Consider the following 20,949-nt stretch of genomic DNA (forward strand, 5'->3'; position numbering starts at 1 on the left):
CATTCACCAAGACCTCAGTACATTAATGGTACTGCAGCACCTTGGTCCAATTCCTGGTCTTCTTCTATTCTATCCCACTGTTTCTAACAACCTAACAGCATTGCAAACTAGAATTATCCTGTAGTGTTCTGAGGAAGATCATGGACGAAACCAGATGACCTGGGAATAACCATAGGTAAGTTAGTTAACCTCTCTGTGACTCAATTTCCTCATCTATAAAACAGAAATAGCAGTCCATTTACCTCCTAGAATTAAATGAAACATGTGCAGGGCTTTACAACGGGGTTAGTTGCTATTACCATTATTACACAGACTTTAGGTTAAACAGGTCTCTAATAATAAGGGAACATGCAAGAAAAGCTCACATCAAAACAGTCTTTACTGAGTTTTCCAATTCTTTTATGCAAAATTTAACAAAATGGCTAACAGCTTGCCTCTCTTTGCATTTAACCTATTCACTATAAGAAGGAAAAACAAGAACTTAAGAAATGGAAAACGTTGAACTGTACTTTACTTAGATTATACTGAATAAGCATTTTCCAATCATTTTGTATAAACCATTCAAACCTTCATGACTCTGATGGACAGCATACAAATCACACAGACAGGAAAAATTCAGTCACACAGTGATCTTGCTGCAGGTCCTCTAATAAGGAAATGCAAAAACTGAAACTGTAACTTCAGGATAACTTTTGGAGTATTCCAGAAAATCAAATTTTATTATTATTATTATTAAAAATACCTCAGAATTCTTCATTTTTGCTCCTAGATGTAAATACTAAGAGCACAGACTCTGGAGCCAGATATTGGGTCCAAATCTCAGCTCTGCTACTGACTTGCTACACGACCCTGGTCAAGGTGTCATGTAGTGCCTCCACTTCTTCATCTGTAAAAATGGGGTCATGCTAATATCCATTGTGAGCATTCAAGGAGATATTAGATGTAAATTGCTTAGAATACTGCCTTCTACATAATAAGCTCTCAATCCTGGTAACTGTGGATATTAGCAAGTGGCCAAGCCATCTGGTATCTAAACAGTGCCACCAACTGCAAATTGATACAGCCAATATGGAAAGCAGTATGGAGATTCCTTGGAAATCTGGGAATGGAACCACCACTTGACAGCTATCCCTCTCCTTGGACTATACCCAAAGGACTTAAAAACAGCATTCTATAGGGACACAGCCACATCAATGTTTATAGCAGCACAATTCACAATAGCTAAACTGTGGAGCCAACCTAGATGCCCTTCAGTGGATGAATGGATTAAAAAAAATGTGGCACATAAACACAATGGAATTTTACTCAGCACTAAAAGAGAATAAAACCATGGCATTTGCAGGTAAATGGATGGCGTTGGAGAAGATTATGCTAAGTGATGTTAGCCAATCCAAAAAAAAACAAATGCCGAATGTTTTCTCTGATATAAGGAGGCTGACTCATAGTGGGGTAGGGAGGGGGAGCATGGGAGGATTAGATGAATTCTAGATAGGGAAGAGGGGAAGGAAGGAAAGAAAGGGGGCAGGGGATTAGCAAGGATGGTGGAATGTGATGGACATCATTATCCAAAGTACATGTATGAAGACTCAAACTGGGTGTCAACCTACTTTATATACAAACAGAGATATGAAAAATTGTGGTATGTATGTGTAATAAGAATTGTAATGCAAAAAAAAGTACATGTATAAAGGCATGAATTGGTGTTAACATACTCTATATACAAATATATGAAAAATTGTGTTCTATATGTATAATAAGAATTGTAATGCATTCCACTGTCATGTATTTTAAAAAATAAAATCAATAAAACTAAAAAAATAGAATAAAAAGTTAAAAAATAAACAGTGCCACCTCTCAGAGAGTCAGGGCAGAGTCATCACCAATATGGCATTTTCTGAGAAGCTGGAAGGCCCTCTCCATACAAACACTTCTCTCCTAAATTCCACCTGATGGACATTTTAAATGCAGTGAGCAAGTCCCCATCAAAGGACACTGTCTTCTCCAATGACAGGAATTCTTTGAGAAGAAAGGCCCCAACTTCCTCTGTTCCCTCAGCACTAGAATTGACCCTGGCACTAAGAGATCTCCATAAATGTGTACTTAATAAAGAACACTCATTTCTTTAGATTTTTAAAAGAGTTTTAAATTTCAGATCCCTTATTATAATACAAACCCTCTAGAAACTACCTGCTTAAGCCACTGAGAACACCTTAGCAGCAGTTAGTGAAGAGTTAGCTGCATGAAGGATGAAGGATGGTGACAGCTTCTAACACATTCAACACCATCTGGTCCCACCATTGCACACCAATACAATACCTATCTAGGCTGAAATATAGTCTAGGGCAAACCCTGCCTGGAAAAAAAAAAAAAGAAGAACAAACTTTTTATTAGAAATAAAAGTATATTTCTAAAATGTTTACCTTGCCTCATAAATGAAAGTGATTTTTCTTTTATATTATCTGTCAGTTGTTTCTTCTTTGTCAAGTAATCCAAAATGTAGATATTTGGAGCGAAATTGATCATGTTCTGTTCACCGCAGCCATAAGGCATCTGAATCAGCGAGGCTAAGCCATTGATGGAAGGCCCGAGAACATCTCCTGAAAGCACAAGACATGCAATCCATTCAATAATCATTCACAGTTATCTGCAGGTGGCAAGTCTTCCACTGAAAACAGAAGGTATTTGTCACTGAAGCAATTAGAACAGAGTGGAATCTTTACATAAATTTCCTGACCAGAAAACTAATAATGCAATGGTACTGAACTTGTAAATTAGATGATAAATTAGGAGACTTTTAGCTCAGTGAAACATGTGACATTCACAGTAACAAAAACAGCACACTGGCATAAAAATAAACACATAGACCAAAGAACAGAAAGAAGAGAGGATCCAGAACTAAATCCACACACCTTCAGGCAACTTATTCTCAACAGTGGTGCCCAAAACATAACATTAACTGGAGAAAGGACATTCTCTCCCTTAAATGGTGCTGGGCCAACTAGATATCCATAGGCAGGATAGTGAAACTTGACACATTATTTCTCACCCTGTACAAACATCAGCTCAAAATTAATCAGAGATCTTAATCTAAGATCTGAAACTATAAAACTACTAGAAGAAAACTCAGAGGAAACACCGTTACTGGCATTGATTTCCTGGGTAGGACTCTAAAAGCTCAGGAAACAATGATATATGGGATAACATCAAATTTAAAAGCTTCTGCACTACTAAGCATGCAATCAATAAAGTGAAGAGACAACCTACAGAGTGTGAGAAACTCATTATCATCTGTTCACCTGAAAGAGTTTTAAAATCCTGAATATAAAAAGAGCTCAAAAAACTGAACAAAAAAAATGAATAATACAATTTGTAAATGGGCAAATGACCTAAATAACCACTTCTTGAAAGAAGAAGTACAAGCAACTGATAAATAAATGGAAACAGCTAATAAATATATGGAAAGAAATGATCAATATTTTTAGCCATCAGGAAAATGCATGTCAGAAGTACACTGAGATTAATTCTCACCCCAGTTAGAGTGACTATTATCAAAAAGTAAACAAACAATTAAAAAACTAAATGATGGCAAGGATATGAAGAAAAAGGAACCCTTAATATGCCATTAGTGGAAATATAAATTAGTACACCATTATGGAAAACAATACGGACATTCCTCAAAAAAACTAAAAACAGAACTTCCTTCCTCAACTATCCCACTCCTGAGTATATATCCAGAAAAAATGAAGTCAACATACAGAAGAGATACCTCCTTACCCATGTTTATTGCAGCACTTACCTCAATAGCCAAAATATGGAATCAGCCTATTTGTGTCAACAGATGAATGAATAAAGAAACTGATATATATAGATATATATACACACAAAAATGGAATATTATTCAGCTATAAAGAATGACATCATGCCATTTGCAGGAAAATGGATAAACATGTAAGGTCATCATGTAAGCAAAATAAGCCAGATACAGAAAGACAGTATCACATGTTTTCTTTTGTATGTAGAAATTAAAAAAAAAAAAAAAGCTTAAAAGTAAAGAGGACCTACTAAAGACTGAGAAGGGAACTGGGGAAAGGGAAATGAGAGAAAAGAGTGAGAGAATATATAAGGGAGGTTGGACATGATCAGTGCACGATATATGTATGTATAGAAATGTCACAGTGACTTATAAAATCATAAAGTTAACATGTTAATAAAATATGAAAAAAAGTGACATAAATTAGGCAAAAAATATTTCTTCTTTAAATCTTGAATAAAAATGTAAGAAATGGACCATGAGGACCCATCATTCTTAAACATGAACAAAATATTTTATTATTGTATTCTTCACATGAATAGAACTTTTTATTTCTTATTAACGTAATACAAATGCTTGGCAAATGTTATTTCTTAAAACAGGGGTGGTAGTACTTTTCACTGTCCTCTATTTGGCAGCAACAAAGTAGAAATAACAAGTATAAGTTTCCAATGACCTTTAGGATCAAAAAATATTGGGAATATTCTTCAAAGGTAGGCTAAAAATAAGACAAAACAGATACTTAACAGACTCTTCTACCCACACTCAAACACCCTTGGGAAATAAGTAAAAATTCAGATACAGCTTGAGTTTTTAATTTTGACCCCTACTGTTGTTAGCTGTATGAAGAAGAGTGTTCGTCTGTGTAATTTACTTTGAAAACTTACAGCATGCCAAGTTCAAATAACTAGTGAAAATCTGATCCTAACAAAAAATAAATACAAAAAAAGAGATCTCTTTCATATGAACAAGATGCAGGCATGCCAAAATATCTTAAGCTTTAGATGTTAACACAAAAAATACAGTTCTTATTATTACCCCTGAAAAGTTACATTTTTAATATTCAAAATGAACATAAATTTACAATCTCAAAATCCAAAGTAACAAGCTAGAATTCATACATTTTGGACCTCAAAGTGTTTTTTTAATCATATAAAAATAAGACTTGAAAATCCACTCTTTGCATTCAGCAAAAAAAGTTAAACCTCTGAGTATTTTCATGACCCTAGATAGGACAGACTCATTCCTATTTAGAGAGTGGTAGTATACATTTAAAATTCAGGGATTCTGGGCTGGAATTGTAGCTTAGTGGTAGAGTGCTTGCCATGCGTATGGAAGGCACTGGGTTCAATCCTTATCACTACATAAAAATAAAATAAAGGTATTGTGTCCATCTACAACTAAAAAGAATATTTTTAAAAAATTCAGGGATTCTTCTATATGTGCATATGCAGATGTGTACTGTACCTGCCCTGTATTTCTTCTGCATCTCCCAGAATACCAACACTGTGAGAGAAGCATAGGCAGAATGTTCTTAAACAGAGAGCTGCTTTCATTCTTTTAAAGAATTATATCTCAGGCTTCAAATAAAGTCCTCTGCACAGTGATTAGTTCTTTGTGTTTTCAAATATTACACCTGTAGGTAAGATTTTTTAAAAAGTCTGAAGGCCTGACATCCTGGTGTCTTAAAGGCCTAACAAACTATTTAGATGTCTTTAATTAATACATTTTCTACAGTTATTTGTAAAATATAATTTATAAGAGTATTCATCTATGTCATTTAGAAGGACCTATTCGATGTGGTAGTTAATTTTATGTGTCAACTTGAGTAGGACAGGTGTGCCCTGACTAAACATTGTTCCTGGGTGTATCTGGTGAGGGTGTTTCTGGATGAAATTAATGTGAGATTTTGTTTCTCTAGAGAACCCTAAGACACCAGTGTGCAAAGGTTATGTTTAATTCTAAAGTATCTTAGATTCAAGGCACTTAAGTTACTAAGAGACATAACTAGAGTCAGTGCATAGTTTCTTATCCTCAAGGTAACCTGTGTCCTGCAGAGAACTAACTGCTCTAGGCAGTAGCTCCCAGCCCTTGGTTATTACAATCACTGTACCCGCCTTACCCACAGCCCAAGAAATTCTACTATAATTGGTTTAGAGTAAAGCATAGATATCTGTGTCTTTACCAAGCTTCACAGAAGATTCTGATACTCACCGGTGGACAAGAGCTAAGAAGCTGTACTTTTAGGAACAACCATTTTGTCCAACCACAGCAGGATAGCACCTTGCTATTCATGGTGTGATATGCCAGAAGCTTTACCCTAATATATCTGGGAGCTGATTAGAAACGTAAAATCCCAGCTCCCACCAAGAGGGCTTTCAAACAAGATCCCCAGTTGATTCGTATGTACATAAGACTGAGAAGAGCTATTCTAGGACACATAATTTACTAACCTTTCTAACATAATCATCAGTTGGGACCAATTAAAATTCTCATAAATAGTTAAGAAAATACATGTATAAATAAATGAATAATATATATTATTACACACAAATTAATCAGTAGAGGGGAATATACTCTTACCAACTGCAGTGATCTGAATTCTTTCACTGCCACTGACCGTATCAGGAGGAAATGAGAAACTGAAAGATTTCATAGTAGTTTGCAGTTTGTTGTCAGTCAAGTCTAGTAGGATGGACTGTGAATATGATTTTTCTATTCCTTCAGCCTATTGAAAAAAAAAAGGAACACAATTAATATGGTCTCTGCACATCTATTTACAGAGAACTATATGCAGATATGAACACAAACACCAGGCCTATTGTTCTACAGTTTCTGTACAGCTAGATAAGTAATTACCATTTCTTAATTCTGACTTCAAATCTGTTAAGTGTTTACCTTCTAGTTGAATTAGAAAAAAGTTTCACAGACTGTGGTAGAACGACAAAAGTAAAATTTTGATGAGAAAAAAAAACGTATAGGGTAGTTCTATTTATTATCAAAAGAGAGGGAGTAAATATTTCATCCAAAATCACATTCAGCAGGGCAGAGATACAAAATGAGGGCTCTCTCACTCCAGAATCTAAATGCACATGTGCTATGCTGACTTGTCTTTTTCTGCAGAATGTCTTCTAAGACAGTCTACAGAATATCTTCTACAGGCATTGAGAATTCCAAAATTTCAAATCTACTTATCAATCTGACCATGATTTAATAGGATCCCAATGTAACAAAGACTAAAGATGTAAATGATTATGAAAGAGACTTTGTGATCTTGAAACTCACTGTCCTGATTAAATTTAAAGAGTATACTGGCAATTATTTCTAAGCATATATGTTATATTTTTACATAGAGATGAGAAAACAACTGGGCATTATCAGGAGGATTGAGGGAAAAATGTACTATGTTTGCCAACAAACTTAACTAAAAGAAAAATCATCTTCTTTGTCCTTTCCAATTCCACATATGTATTTTCATTTATTTTGGACTCCAAATATTTACCTTTACTAAAATCCTCTGGGTGATAGCATCAGAAGCAGTGGGTGAAATAGCCCTGACTGTGATAGGAATTTCTCCCAGATGTGTTGGCCTGACAGGAAAAACAACAGTTGCCCCATCCTCACTGGGAACCAGAATGGTCTGCTGGTGTCCTGTGGCATTGATTTCATTCGAAGTCAATAGAATATCATATCCATCACTTTTCTCAATGATTACCTTAACCTGGAAGAAAAAAATACCTGTGGTTTTGTATAATAAGTGCTCTTTAGCAAAGTGTATTACCACCACCATAAGTGCGTTATAACTTGCAGCTCAAAACAAGAGAAAGATGATGCAAAAATTCAGCCAATGAGAGAATGAAAAGGAAAATCCTCATTCAAATCCTCATATGCTTTCCTTTCTACCTCAAGATATTTGGGGAAAAGGCACTCTTCACCTCCATTTCTAGTCCTATCCCTTACATTAAATTCTATCATTATGCAAAGCCATTGAATGATAAGGCTATACACAGAACGTGGTGTAGGTACCACCACCAGCCTGAATTAACTGTGTTGTTCCATCAGAAAACAATGAGACAAACAAGATGAGATGTTATTACATCCATTGAGAATCTCCGTGAAAATTATTCCAAGGAAAGTGTGACTCAGAAATCAATTCTAAAGTGTATCTTGGTTATAAACTTTTGTAAATTATGCCAAAGTTGCTAGTCTCATCAAGAATAGCATTTCTCTAAGCCTTACATTTTACAGATTATTTTCTAATCTATTTTCTCAACTGCTTTTCAAAATACTTTTGTGTAGATAATAGTTATGATTCCCATTTTATAGATGAGGAAACTACAATTAAATTATTTGCTAGTACGTGGCAGACTGGACATTGAGCCTTCTGACTGCAAATCAGTCAGTTTGTTACACTGTACCATGCTGACTACATTTAAAAAATACAATTAAAAATTTTAAAGACTCACTAGTAGAGTGTGTGCTTACCATGAACAAAGTTCTGGGTTTAATCCTCAGCACCAAAAGTAGTAGTAGTAATTATAATAATAATATTAAACATTTTATTCTATAGATATAGTACTTTTAAAAGTATGTCATTTCCAGTCAGGCGTGGTGGCACAAGACTGTAATGCCAGCGGCTCATAAGGCTGAGGCAAGAGGATTGCAAATTCAAAGTCAGCCCCAGCAACTTAGCAAGGCCCTAAGCAATGTATCAAGACCCTACCTTTAAATAAATAAAATATTAAAAAGGGCTGGGGATGTTGCTCAGTGGTTAAAGACCTCTGGGTTCAATCCCCAGTACCCAAAAAAAAAAAAAATATCTTTCCATACAATAAAGTTAATTGCATATCCCTAATTACTCTGGGGGAAAATATCAACCATTTGGTTAACACTACTGTGGGCACAGTACAAGCAATGGCCCTCATCCAGGCCTTCCAAGGAATTGACTAGCTAAGGAGACACAAAGCACATGACTCAAAAAATAAATCCTTGAAAGTGTAATATACTGTATAACTATGGGGACGGTAAACACAGCAGAACAGGTTAGATTCCTCAGGAAAGGCATCTTGGTTCCAAACCAAGTCCTGAAGGGGATAAATTTGCCAAATGCACTGGGCACAGAACGTCAGTGAGATGTGACAATACATTCTAGATTGGGGGACCAGGGAGAAACATGGGTCGGGTAGACAAGAGAGAGAAAGGCATGCCTCCAAGACCATAAGGAAGGACTGTGGCTGAAGGGGAGAACCTGTGCTGGGAATCAAGGAGGAAGTACACAGACCTGCTAATGATTCCCTAGACGTTACTACAGAAGAAACAACTAACTAAGTACATCCATATTAATCTCCCAGAAAGGTACAGCATGCCTAGAAGCACAGATGTGCAAACACTACCCATGCTAATCCACATGTTTTCTCCTGAAACATAAACAAGCAACAAAACCTTAAACACATTACCTCAGTGGCCTCTTTCAAATAATTGAATATGGTTACTTCCAAAGCAAATTCTTCACCTCTGATAACAGAGTAGGGAAGATTCAAAAAAATGAAAAATGGTTGGAAGGCTTGTAGCTGGAAAGAACACAGTGAGTATATATTTTTATTCAGGTCAAATGCTTCACACTATATACAATTAAAAACAATCTCACAAAGCCTGTGAAGTTTACAAGTCCTCTTAGAATTGTCCACTTTCCTACCAACAGAAGGCAAATAACAACTTTTCCCAAATAAATTATATCAAATTGTCTTGATTTGTGTTATTCAACATAATTAATCCTACACTTTATTAAATGCCTAAGAGGAAGAAGGCACTTCACAAATTATTCCACTTAATCATTATAAATCTATAAAGACTCTATGCTCCTATTAAATAGCAAAGTAACGTTCATGGAATCTGTCACTAGTAGAACCTCAAGTTACGAGGCAAGTAGAGAAACCAGAAGCAAGTTGCTGTCTAATAGTGAAGCAAGTTGCTCTTATTTTATGCTATATTGACTCCATCATCTGCTTTGAAAGCCATTGCCCAAATCAACAGTCTCTGTTTTAGACTAGTGTGGTAAACCTCAACACAGCCGGCCTGGTGACAGTTTACTTCGACACACACATCCACGTGTGCTTCCTCCAGGTGGTCCAACTCTGAAAATGTTGGCTAAGTCCTGCAGGGGAGGCTGAGCCCCTCCCCTGACTCTGAGGTTTAGTTTAAGCCATGGTCACACTGGAAACAGTAACTCCTTCTAGAGGTTTCTTTGGACATTTGTGACGTGTCTTAGGTCATCACGATGATTGGAGGATGCTACTGGCACTTAGTGGGTGAAGGTCTGCAATATTAGGACCGACCCAAACAATGAAGGACTGTTTCATATTCCTCAGGACTCTTGAATGTTTCTTTAGATATGCACATAGCTAAAGTACCTATTTAAAATGACCTAAGCTTACTACATAATTCCAATTTAAATATGACGACACTAAATTTTTCTGAATACAACTATTTTGTAAGAGAAGAATGTATTTTGGTTTGTTTGTAACTTTACCAAAAGTTGTTCACCATTTCAGAAATTTACAGGCAGCACCACTCAAGGATTTTGAGTTGCTGAAACAATACATGTACATCAAAACACACCTGTAGTATTGCACACAGGGTGATTCCAGGCATGGCATAAGCATTTAAAATTTCCCTGTATCTTTAGTGCAACAATGCCTGATCATGAACATATTGAAATACATATCATGTTATCATGTGTTACTTTCTTTTTATTTCTCTTAGTATCTCACTTAAGGCATCATGTTAACTTTTTTGAAATTGTATATATAGGTATGTTATGCTTTCTCCTAATTTCATTTTGGGATGCTAAAGAGGCAAAATAAATATGTTATAAAGAATAACAGAAGTGAGGGGCTGGGGTTGTAACTCAGTGGTAGAGTGCTTGCCTCACATGTGTGAGGCACTGGGTTTGATTCTCAGTACCGCATATAAATAAATGAATAAAATAAAGGTCCATTAACATCTAAAAAGAATTAAAAAGAAAAAGAATAACAGAAGCGAGAAGTATTGGTCTTTGGCCATTCATAGTCATGTTATTCCTCTTAGTAACTAGAAACGAGATGTGATGGCATATCTACTAGGGGACATCTTGAGAAGTTGTGCTCATCCATGAAGGACACATGGAAATTCTCTCTCCTCTCTCTGTTCTGGCCATTGGAAGTTGTTAGAGCACATCCATAATAAACTTTTCTATCCTAATCTTAATATGGACACTTACCACTTAACACTCTAATATAGCTCTCTTTCTAAAATTTAAAACAGATGAAAAGCAGAAAGGAAAAATCAAAAAAATCTCTAAACTATGATAAACATTATAAGCAATCATTTTTTAAAAATCTGTTGAGTAGCTGGAACTTCCTTAGCTTCATGGTACTGTAACAGTAATAAGCAGCCCCTCCATAGGTTACCTCCACTGGGGCAGTTGTTAATCCAAGACCTAAGTCTTCGGAGATCACAAAAGCAGTAGCCACCCAAGAAGTGATAGAGTCAGGTACTGTAACTTCAAATTCCTGGTAAATCTTGGATCTGAAATCAAGACAAACATAGAAATTACAAAACCGAGAACTGACATATTTCAAAATAAGTCAACAACTATTTTGGGAAGAATTTTAATTTTATATATCACTTATATATCTAAATTTAAAACCATTTAGCATAAAAAAAGCAGGTCCCAAGTTCTCAAAAAAGAGATCATAATATTTCATACTAATTCAAATTCCAATAAATTCTTTCTATAATATTTATATCTTCAGAATTACCACTGTAGTTTCATAAATTTTATATAAAGAATAAATACATATTTTCAAACTCCAATTTTTTCTCAGTTTGAAGAAGACTTACTTTTCTATATCCCTATAAATACTGTTACTTATTTTTTTCTGAGATTATTTAGAGTATTCCTAAATAGCTATCTATATATTACTGTGTAGAACACAATTTATCTCATCAGGTAGCACAGTGTTTTAGCAGTGAAGCTGAATTCCTTCCATCCCCCATGTCCCTCCTTCCCCTGAGGATGTTCTATGAGTATCAGTAGCAGCACTGCCGTGGTCCAGGAGGTGATCACTAGTGCTTCTCACCTAATGGCAACAAATGTATGTCCAGCAATTTTTCTCCAGTGAGAATTATGAGACTTCAAAGTTAAAATCACACTTCATTAGGGGATTAAAAATAAAAAGACCTATCATCTTCTTGTTAATAATCTCCTGCCATAATTTCCATGTGGCTTTATTAAATACTACAGTTAGATTTGATGAACATCCTAAAACAAAATCCTCTTGGTCTACTTAGTTCTTCATCAACTATGTACTATGCCCTCTAGAAAAAGAGCAAACCTTATTTAAAACATATACTAAGTGAAATATGTGTGAACAAAGAACTTTATAAATGTTTACCCCATATCAGTGTCTAGCCAAATCCAAGTCTCTGGAAAATGCTTTCTTACACGTGGGTTGCTAAATGAAGAAAAATCATTAATATCTACTGGATACCCCTGCGTTTCCTCCACAAACATCTCAGCATACTCTGCAGTATCATCTAAAAACAAATATTGATAGTGGTTAGAAAAACAGTCATGGGAGAAAATGAATTGTAAACTTGGTGCATGGACTCATAGCCCCTCTCTGCTGCAGGAGATCTTAGTCTGTCTTGTCCAACCCTCTCATTTTCTCAGATGAGAAATCTGATAGGCAGAGAAGTCAAGTGATTTACCAAACACCTCAGAGCCAGAAATAATTTTTTTAAACTGTTTCCTGTCCCTAATGACCAATAATAATAAAAAAATGCTTACAGTTCAAATGCTTAAATTTTTAACTTGATTTTTTTAAGTATTTAAAAATATCATTTTTTTAAACCATTTATAATTTTTCTACTCCTCTCTTTCTATCTCCTTAGTTCTGACAATAAAATAAAGACTATAGCAGGCGTTGGGCAGGATTTGATAAGTAGAGATGAAAAAAGATGCATAAAAACAGAGACTGGAAAATGGATAAAGACAGATTCTTGGAAGGCTCGTAGGATAGAGAATTGTATGAGGAAAATTAAGAGTAGCACATGTTTTTAATAAATAAATATCATAAAAAGTCATAAATCTTTAAAACTATGAAATATTTTTTAAGTTTCAGAACAGAGGCTCAAGGGGTGACAAGAACCAACGGAAAGCCAGATAGCCTGGGGCTGAGTGCAGAGTAATTGAGAACAGGGAATTCAGACAGAGGAACTGTGATAGTTCTGGAACACTTTCAAGATGATATTAGTAAATTTTACCTAAAAAAAAAGAGGGAATAGCTTCTACAGTTAACCACCCTTATGCATACATTTCCTCCAGTCAAAATATTTTATTATTTCTTTGTAAGAGTATACTTTTCTTTTATTTTTCAGTGGTCAACTCCACGGATGAAGTGTGTGTGTGTGTGTGTGTGTGTGTGTGTGTGTGTGTGTGTGAGAGAGAGAGAGAGAGAGAGAGAATCTACTTTTGGCATCTGGGCTATTTCTGAGTGAACATCAAAAAGCTAGAGAACACAAATGTTTCAAAACATTTGTGTTTCTCCTTTGAAGTAGTTCCAAAATAATAGCCCAGCTTTCAATACAAATTGGAACCAATATGTTCAAAATATAACCACCTCAAAGGATTACACAAAACAAATGAAAAGCATACATTTCAAAGACAGGAGCTCAGAAGAACATTTTATGTCATGACCCAGATGTACTTCCAAGTATGTTAAATTCCAAACATTTTAAGATACAATATTCATGTTCAACCAGAAAATATCCATACCTGTATAACGTAATACTAAAGGTCTGATGTAAAAGACAAATATCTTGCAAGCATACTGCCAGTTTTTACTTACAAACAATATCAACATAATCCTTCACAAGGTTTGCATCCGTCAACACCCAGAGACCACATTCCTAGAAAAAATAATTTTAATTTTCTTTTAAAATAAACATTTAGATGTTCTCTAATCACAGAAGTCTCCAACACTCTAGATTCACTCTTGCCCATTCTTGAGAGCTTAGATACATAGTTTCTCTCTCTCTCTCTCTCTTTCTCTCTCTCTCTCTCTCTCATATGCATGAACAGCCATTTCAAAGTCAAAGAAAGTAATATGAAGGAAATAAACTATTTGTTTAGTGATAATTCCATTTCTCTCTCTAATGGTGAATTTTTCCATTTACTTTTAAAACTGAAAGGATGATTATCTTTCCATCTCCAATTATACTTATGTAATAGTGCACTTTAGTGACACATATAATAAAAGGTTAACATTTCATAATGATTATTAATTCTGATAGTGTTTGATATAGTAAAAGATACTATGGTCTTCAAATTATAGAACAAATCTAATACTTTTTTTTTTCTTTTGCGGTGCTAGGGATTGAACCCAGGGCCTTGTGCATGCAAGGCAAGCTCTCTACCAACTGAGCTACATCCCCAGCCCCCCAAATTATAGATAAAACTGAACATACCTTAAAGACAGCAAAAGAATTCATAAACATGCCTAAATAATATCCTGTGTTATAAAGTTCCAAGTCATGGACCACCTACAAAGAAGATAAAATACACAGAATGATTAGTTTCATATCAATACTTTCTATCTTCCACATCATTTCTTATAAGTAACTTAGATTAGTCATAGCCCCCAGGCTTATTAAACTTGAAAATGATTCAAATCAAGGAGTAATGAATATGTGAATGTTCTGCTCATGATTCAATTGGTTGGAATTATAGTTCTTCCAACCAATTTTAATAAACTTATTTTTATTCTGCTTAGCAATCCAGAACTCTTTCAAGTGCAAAATTGAGTTTTGCCCAGAAGGAACTTAAATGTCACTGATTGACAGATCAACATATAAAGGTCAGCATTAAAAATTATCTGGCAGAGATATTTAAACTGGATGGCAATTAATATATCTATAAAATATCATTTACCTAATTTTTTCAATAACCTAAGCAGACAATTCAGAAAATAGAAAATATAAATTATTAATAGGAAGAAAAAATATTCAACCTCATTGATGATCAAAGCAATACAAATTATACCAATAAGATAATATTTCCAAATTATACCAATAATAATAACATTAGAAATATTATTATTTTTTAAGAATAGTACTCATTGCTAACAAGAATAGATAAATAGGCTAAAAGAGTGAGTAAAACTCTCATTCTTTTTCCTCAAAAAGTTAAATATGTAATTTAGAATATGACTCAGCAGTTCCACTCCTAGATGCATACTAAAAAGAACCAAAAGCAAACACTCAGAGATACTTCTATACAATGTTCATTACAGCATTACTCACAATAGCCAAAATGTAGAAGTAAAAAGTAAATGTCTAGAATAAATAAATAGGTAAACCAATCAAATTCATAAAAGACAGAAGTGGATTAGAGGTTGCCAGGGGTCAGGGCCAGGGGAAAATGGGGAATTACTGCCTGAACATTACAGCATATCTGGAGCAATGAAAGTTTTGGAAATACTAATGGTGGTTATACAACTTTGCAAAGAAATTAATGCCACTGAATTGTACATTAAAATAATAAAAGGGGCAAATTTTATGGTACACGTGTTTTACTATAATAACAAAATTAAAGTATTATATCTTTTTAGGTCAGTTTTGATACTTCTCCCTATTTACATTAGCATTGACCAAGACAAACTGAGATAAAGGTAAAAACCATGAAAGAATCTAAGTTGAAAAAATTCATTCTAGGATAGAGTTAAACACCTGCAACCTCTGTTTCAGCTAATAACCATGGATACATCCGCATTAAGCGAACATGATGATCTGGCACTGTGTTAGTTTTTTGTGGCTGTGACTGAAATTCCTGACAAGAACAATTTAGAGGAGAAAAAGTTTATTCTGAGCTCACAGTTTCAGAGGTTCAGTCCGTGGTCAGCCGACTTCATTGCTGTGGGCCAAAGGTGAAGCAAAGCATCATGGGGAAGAGCATGGCAGAAGAATGCAGCTTAAGACATGGTGGCCAGGAAGCAAAGAGGGAGAGAAGGAGGATTCAGGAGGACAAGCTATAATCCCCAAGGCATGCCCCTAGTGACCCACCTCTTCCAGCCATGACCCACCTGGCTACAGTTACCCACTAGGATGGTAATCCTTTCAAAGTATTAACCCATTAAGTGACTGGGTTACAACTCTCATAGCCTAATTTTTTCACCTCTGAACATTCCTACATTAACACAGTAACATTTAGGGGACACTTCCAATCCAAACCATACCAGGCACCAATAAGAAAACGATCAAATGAGAAAACAAAAAGTTTCATCATGTCTCAAAAAGCTAGCAAATGTAGTTAGGCCAACCATAGATGATGGAGCCAGGGCCAGAGTCAGACATAATGAGAGAAAAGGTTTTAATTTCATGACTCTAGCTCTGCCACAAAATACAAATACTTGAAGATCTGCTTCTGCTCTCACTCAAGTAGGAACAGATGTTAACTAATCAAGAAGCAGCATGTATCTCATAAAGCAATCCTCCTTTTCTCACTGCCTCAATAAAAAGCACTGCAAAGCTGCAGCACAAGCTAACAATGGGAAGGCTAATGCCTAAGAATTGTTCCTGGAAGATCTAGTACAATTGAAGTACTCTAAACACTCAACAAGAAACAGGGAAGCCAGGACAGACTGGTGTCACAGGCTCCTAACTCCCACCTTCAGAGTCAACTCTGGAGAAATAATAAAAGCAAACAGAAAATTTGGATGAGTGAGATACGAAAATCCCCAAAAGAGTGGAGGATATCTTGAACTGGTGCTGGAAGGAAGCAAATGGCTTCAGTCTGAGGCAGAAGATAACTAAAGAGAAATCAGGAGACAGGATGGAGGAAAGTTTTTATAATTCTGCTGTTGCTTCTTTCCAGGAGATAGCATCAGGAAAATCATTCTTTTCAATTTCCCTGTCAAGATCAACAGCAGCTAACTGCCCTTGTAGATGCCCCAAAGATAATAGCAGGTGGACATTTCTGATGTGAGAAAAACATGGCCAGACCCTCCTCCCCAACTCTTCCAAACCCTCAGGGCTTGGATCATCATCTCTTCCTAGTGCTTCATTTCCCTAAGAGTTTAAGTGAAACTCTGAATAGAAGCACATAGCAAAAAAAAAGGAACAAGAGTAATGAGTTTCAACCCATTCTTTATCTTTAAAATCCCAGGACCTACACCAATAATTGGAGCCTGGTATTCAGTTTTCCCCCAATAGATGTTATCAAAGGAGATAGACACCCAAAAGACACCCAAAGGTTATATAACTACCAAAGAAAAATATCCAACTGGACAACATATGGCATGTGAAGCATTATTGTTGAAAAGATCAACTCACGAATTTAAAATAAGCCTAGTAAACATGCATAAAGAGATATAAGAGAAATATTAGTAATATGAAAAAGGAAAAAGCCAGGTGCAGTGGGATACACCTATAATCCCAATGGCTATGGAGGCTGAGGCAGGAAGATCACAAATTCAAAGCCAGACTCAGCAACTTAGTGAGGCCCTAAGCAACTCAGTGAGACCCTGTCTCTAAATAAAGTACAAAAAGGGGCTGGGACGTTGCTCAGTAGTTAATCACCTCTGGGCTCAATCCCTGTTACCAAGAAAAAGAAAAAAGAAACAAAAAATACGACCCAAATGAAAAACAGGTACTAAAAATATAATAGCTAACAAAATAAAAATAAGTTAAAAACAAAAACGAAAATCACAGCCAGCATAAAGGAAAAAATAAAATTTATCAAAGTAGAATAGATAAGATAATAAATAATCTCAGAGCTGGAAGAATCAATGGAAGAACTCTCAGAGAACTACAGAAAAAGAGACAGAAAACATGAAACAAAAAATGGAGATACAAAGGATAAAAGTAGAAATGCCAAATTTCTGAATAATAGGAGTCCCAGAAAGAGATAAAAAAATAAAATGGGAAGAAAAAAAGAGTGGATACAAATTTGCAGAATTAAAAACTGAAAAAAAGAACATAGAGGGCAATCCATAATAATACAGAATTAAACGACACCATCATCTGGTCAGGGTAGAGGAGGAGAAGGAAATGCCATGGAGACAAAAAGGATATGAGAATGAAGGGAAGGGGAGGAATGGGAACAGGAAAGACAGTAGAATGAATCGGACATCCCTTTCCTATGTTCATATATGAATATACCACCAGTGAAACTCCACATCATGTACAACCACAAGTTGGGATACTAATTAGAATGTATAATGTGTCAAAATACACTCTGTCGTGTATAGCTAAAAAGAACAAATTTTTTAAAAAAGAAAAAAAAGTGTATAATTTAAAAAAAGCTAAACTCACATTTTCCATTGTAATATCATTTGAGGCATTCATCAGATTCACACTTTTGTCAACAGCTACAATCCCAACTACTGAGTCCGGCTGTGTTACAGAGACCCTGAGAGAGACTTTCTCAGAAGGTTCAGCATTAGCTTTGCTCCAAAACAGCTTTATCTAAGAAAGGGAGGAAATAAGATTGGTTGATTTCACTTTTTAAAAATCATTACTTACATACTCTACCAATAACAGATCAACAACTCAAAATCTAAAAATTTCTTTATTTGCCTTGGTCCAGGGATAATTCTAAAACCATACATAAGAAAATAACAAAAAGAAAAGAAAACTATTCCCCCATACTTGCAAGTCAACTTCTCACAGTAGTTATAAATCTGAATTATCCTTCCCATCTCTCTTTCCTGTCTCTCTCCCTCTCCCATTCTTCATCCCCCAGCCAATGCTTGACATAAGATAGCAGTGTCTAGCACACTTGGGAAGGACAACATCCTAGAGGGGGCACACAAAAGAGGAAAGAAACCTAAAGTACTTATGTGTAGGTGACCTGAACTTGGGAATAAACACAGAGAGTTCCCAAGGACTCACAGAACTAGCTGGGCTGTGAGATATGGAGGGTCTGTCCAAGACCTCTGTGTCCTGTGTCTCCATGGCTACCTGAACTTCTTGTCATTACACACAATGAAGTGTGGTCCTACTACTTCTTAGAAACTGTCAGTCATTGCATGACTGCTGAACAAAAGGGCTTTGTCATGAGGCCCCTTCCCACTGGGGACTCTCATTTCATCTAGCATCTCTACATTCCCCTGTATCAATGATGGCACCATCTGTCCAAGATGGCCTTAATGTCACCCTAGGCTTCTTCCTGACTGTAGCCCACAACGTTCCTTTCCTTAGAACATCTGCTTTAGACAACTGGCAATTCAAATTCTTTCTCTGACTCTTTAAAATGTAAATAGCCTGGTGGGAGCCATCCTCTCAAAGTGTAATCATAAAGAAAGAGAAAGTTGGGCTGGGGATGTGACTCAAGCGGTAGCACACTCGCCTGGCATGCGTGCGGCCCAGGTTCGATCCTCAGCACCACATACAAAACAAAGATGTTGTGTCCGCCAAAAACTAAAAAATAAATAAATATTAAAAAATTCTCTCTCTCTCTCTCTCTCTCTCTCTCTCTCTCTCTCTCTCTCTATATATATATATATATATATATATATATATATATATATATATATATATCTTTCTCTCAAAAAAAGAAAGAAAGAAAGAAGAAAGGCAGAGTCTCAGCTATTTTCTTAGTCTCAATGGAAAAGTGGGAGCCAACTTCAGTAAGTGCCAATTAGCAAAAACTGAGGGTCTAAACACTTACGATATCCCCACAACAACCTCCAGTACTTTTATTTTAATTCACCCAGTGCTTTAACACTCTCCTGCGTTTTGTTTCAATAGACTTGAATTCAATCTCTAGTTCATTGTAGAGTCTTGAGTTAAAGTATTCCCCTCCTGCCTATCTGATCTGGTGCAATACACTCCTCAAGCCATCATATCTAGTTTACTTTCTTCACCTACACTCTAAAAGAGAGAGGGGTTATAGGGTGGGAAGTAGTGTATTCTAGGCTGTCTTAGACCTTGTAGTTCACTCTATTCTCTGAACCTCAGACACCCCATGGCTTCAACTTACACTTCTATGTGGATAATTTCTAAATGTACATCTTCTTATCACTTTCTATATCTCATTCATTCATTCCATTGTCATCGTTGAACATCAACAAAGATTCACAAATTTTCTCCTAAACACCTTCTATTATGATTCATGCAGTTTCTGCATAGTACAATAATCGTTGCATAAAAGTTTAAGATATATCTTTGCAAATGGAACTGAAACTAATTTCCTATCTCATATGTCTAAGAAATTTCTTGAAATATGCTATCAATACACTCTGCTTCCTCAATGTCCATGATCTTGTACACTGTTACTACTTTTAGAGCTTGATCTCACTTTCAGAAATGTGTCTCCTTGGTTAAGCCTCCATGACTCCTACTTTAAAATTCACTTTTGTCAAGTGACTACTATTACTAGAAGTAAAAATTGGGCTCTGAAGCTAACAAAATATAGTCTTTTCTTTTCTTTTCTTTCTTGTTTTTTTTTTTTTTTTTTGTAGTTGTAAATGGACAGCATGATTTTTTTTCATGTGCTCATTTTGTATGCAGTGCTAAGAATCTAACTCAGTGCCTCATATGTGCTAGGCAAGTACTCTGCCATGAGCCCCAGCCACAACCCCATTGTGTTTTCTTTTTTTTTTTAACAATTTTTAATATGTAGTTGGACACAATACCTTTATTTTATTTATTTGTTTTTATGTGGTGCTGAGAATCGAACCCAAGGCCTCACACATGCTAGGTGAGTGTTCTACCGTTGAGCCACAACCCCAGCCCCTGTGTTTTCTTTCTTAAAAAAAGAAAAATATCTCATGTCTTTTCATCAGACAAAAGTAGAAGTTTATATTCTGATAATCAAAGTTAGGGTTAACAAGTCTCAACAAAAGAAAGCATGGAAGAACCATACTCTGTAAACCATTGCTTTAAAACAATGAGGACTAGAAAGACAGTAATTTTTAGTAAACTATGGCTGATCCATGTGAGATGATTCAATCATGTTTCTTTTCAGTTAGGGGCCAAGGCGGCTTTCTACACAAGCTGATTACTCAGGCTATAAAAACTGATGCATCTGGAGGCCAGGCTTCACACAGGTCCTCATGTGCAAGGTGTCCAAGTGTATTAAAAAATCTGTCCCAGGT

General features: G+C 35.7%; 1 protein-coding gene across 1 annotated transcript in view; it reads right to left on the bottom strand.

Moving 5' to 3' along the window:
* The window catches only part of Cd109 (CD109 molecule), a 128,189-nt gene that overhangs the window by 37,193 nt on the left and 70,047 nt on the right, over positions 1-20,949 (bottom strand). The window contains exons 15-23 of the mRNA XM_076858494.2: positions 18,164-18,316; positions 14,321-14,395; positions 13,702-13,762; positions 12,247-12,388; positions 11,260-11,377; positions 9,268-9,381; positions 7,314-7,532; positions 6,395-6,539; positions 2,421-2,597 (exon numbers count right to left, since the gene is read on the bottom strand). Coding sequence (XP_076714609.1) covers positions 2,421-2,597; positions 6,395-6,539; positions 7,314-7,532; positions 9,268-9,381; positions 11,260-11,377; positions 12,247-12,388; positions 13,702-13,762; positions 14,321-14,395; positions 18,164-18,316 — 1,204 coding nt within the window. The remainder of the gene's footprint in view (positions 1-2,420; positions 2,598-6,394; positions 6,540-7,313; positions 7,533-9,267; positions 9,382-11,259; positions 11,378-12,246; positions 12,389-13,701; positions 13,763-14,320; positions 14,396-18,163; positions 18,317-20,949) is intronic.

The sequence above is a fragment of the Callospermophilus lateralis genome, chromosome 6, assembly GCF_048772815.1.
Source record: "Callospermophilus lateralis isolate mCalLat2 chromosome 6, mCalLat2.hap1, whole genome shotgun sequence".
Lineage (NCBI taxonomy): Eukaryota > Metazoa > Chordata > Mammalia > Rodentia > Sciuridae > Callospermophilus > Callospermophilus lateralis.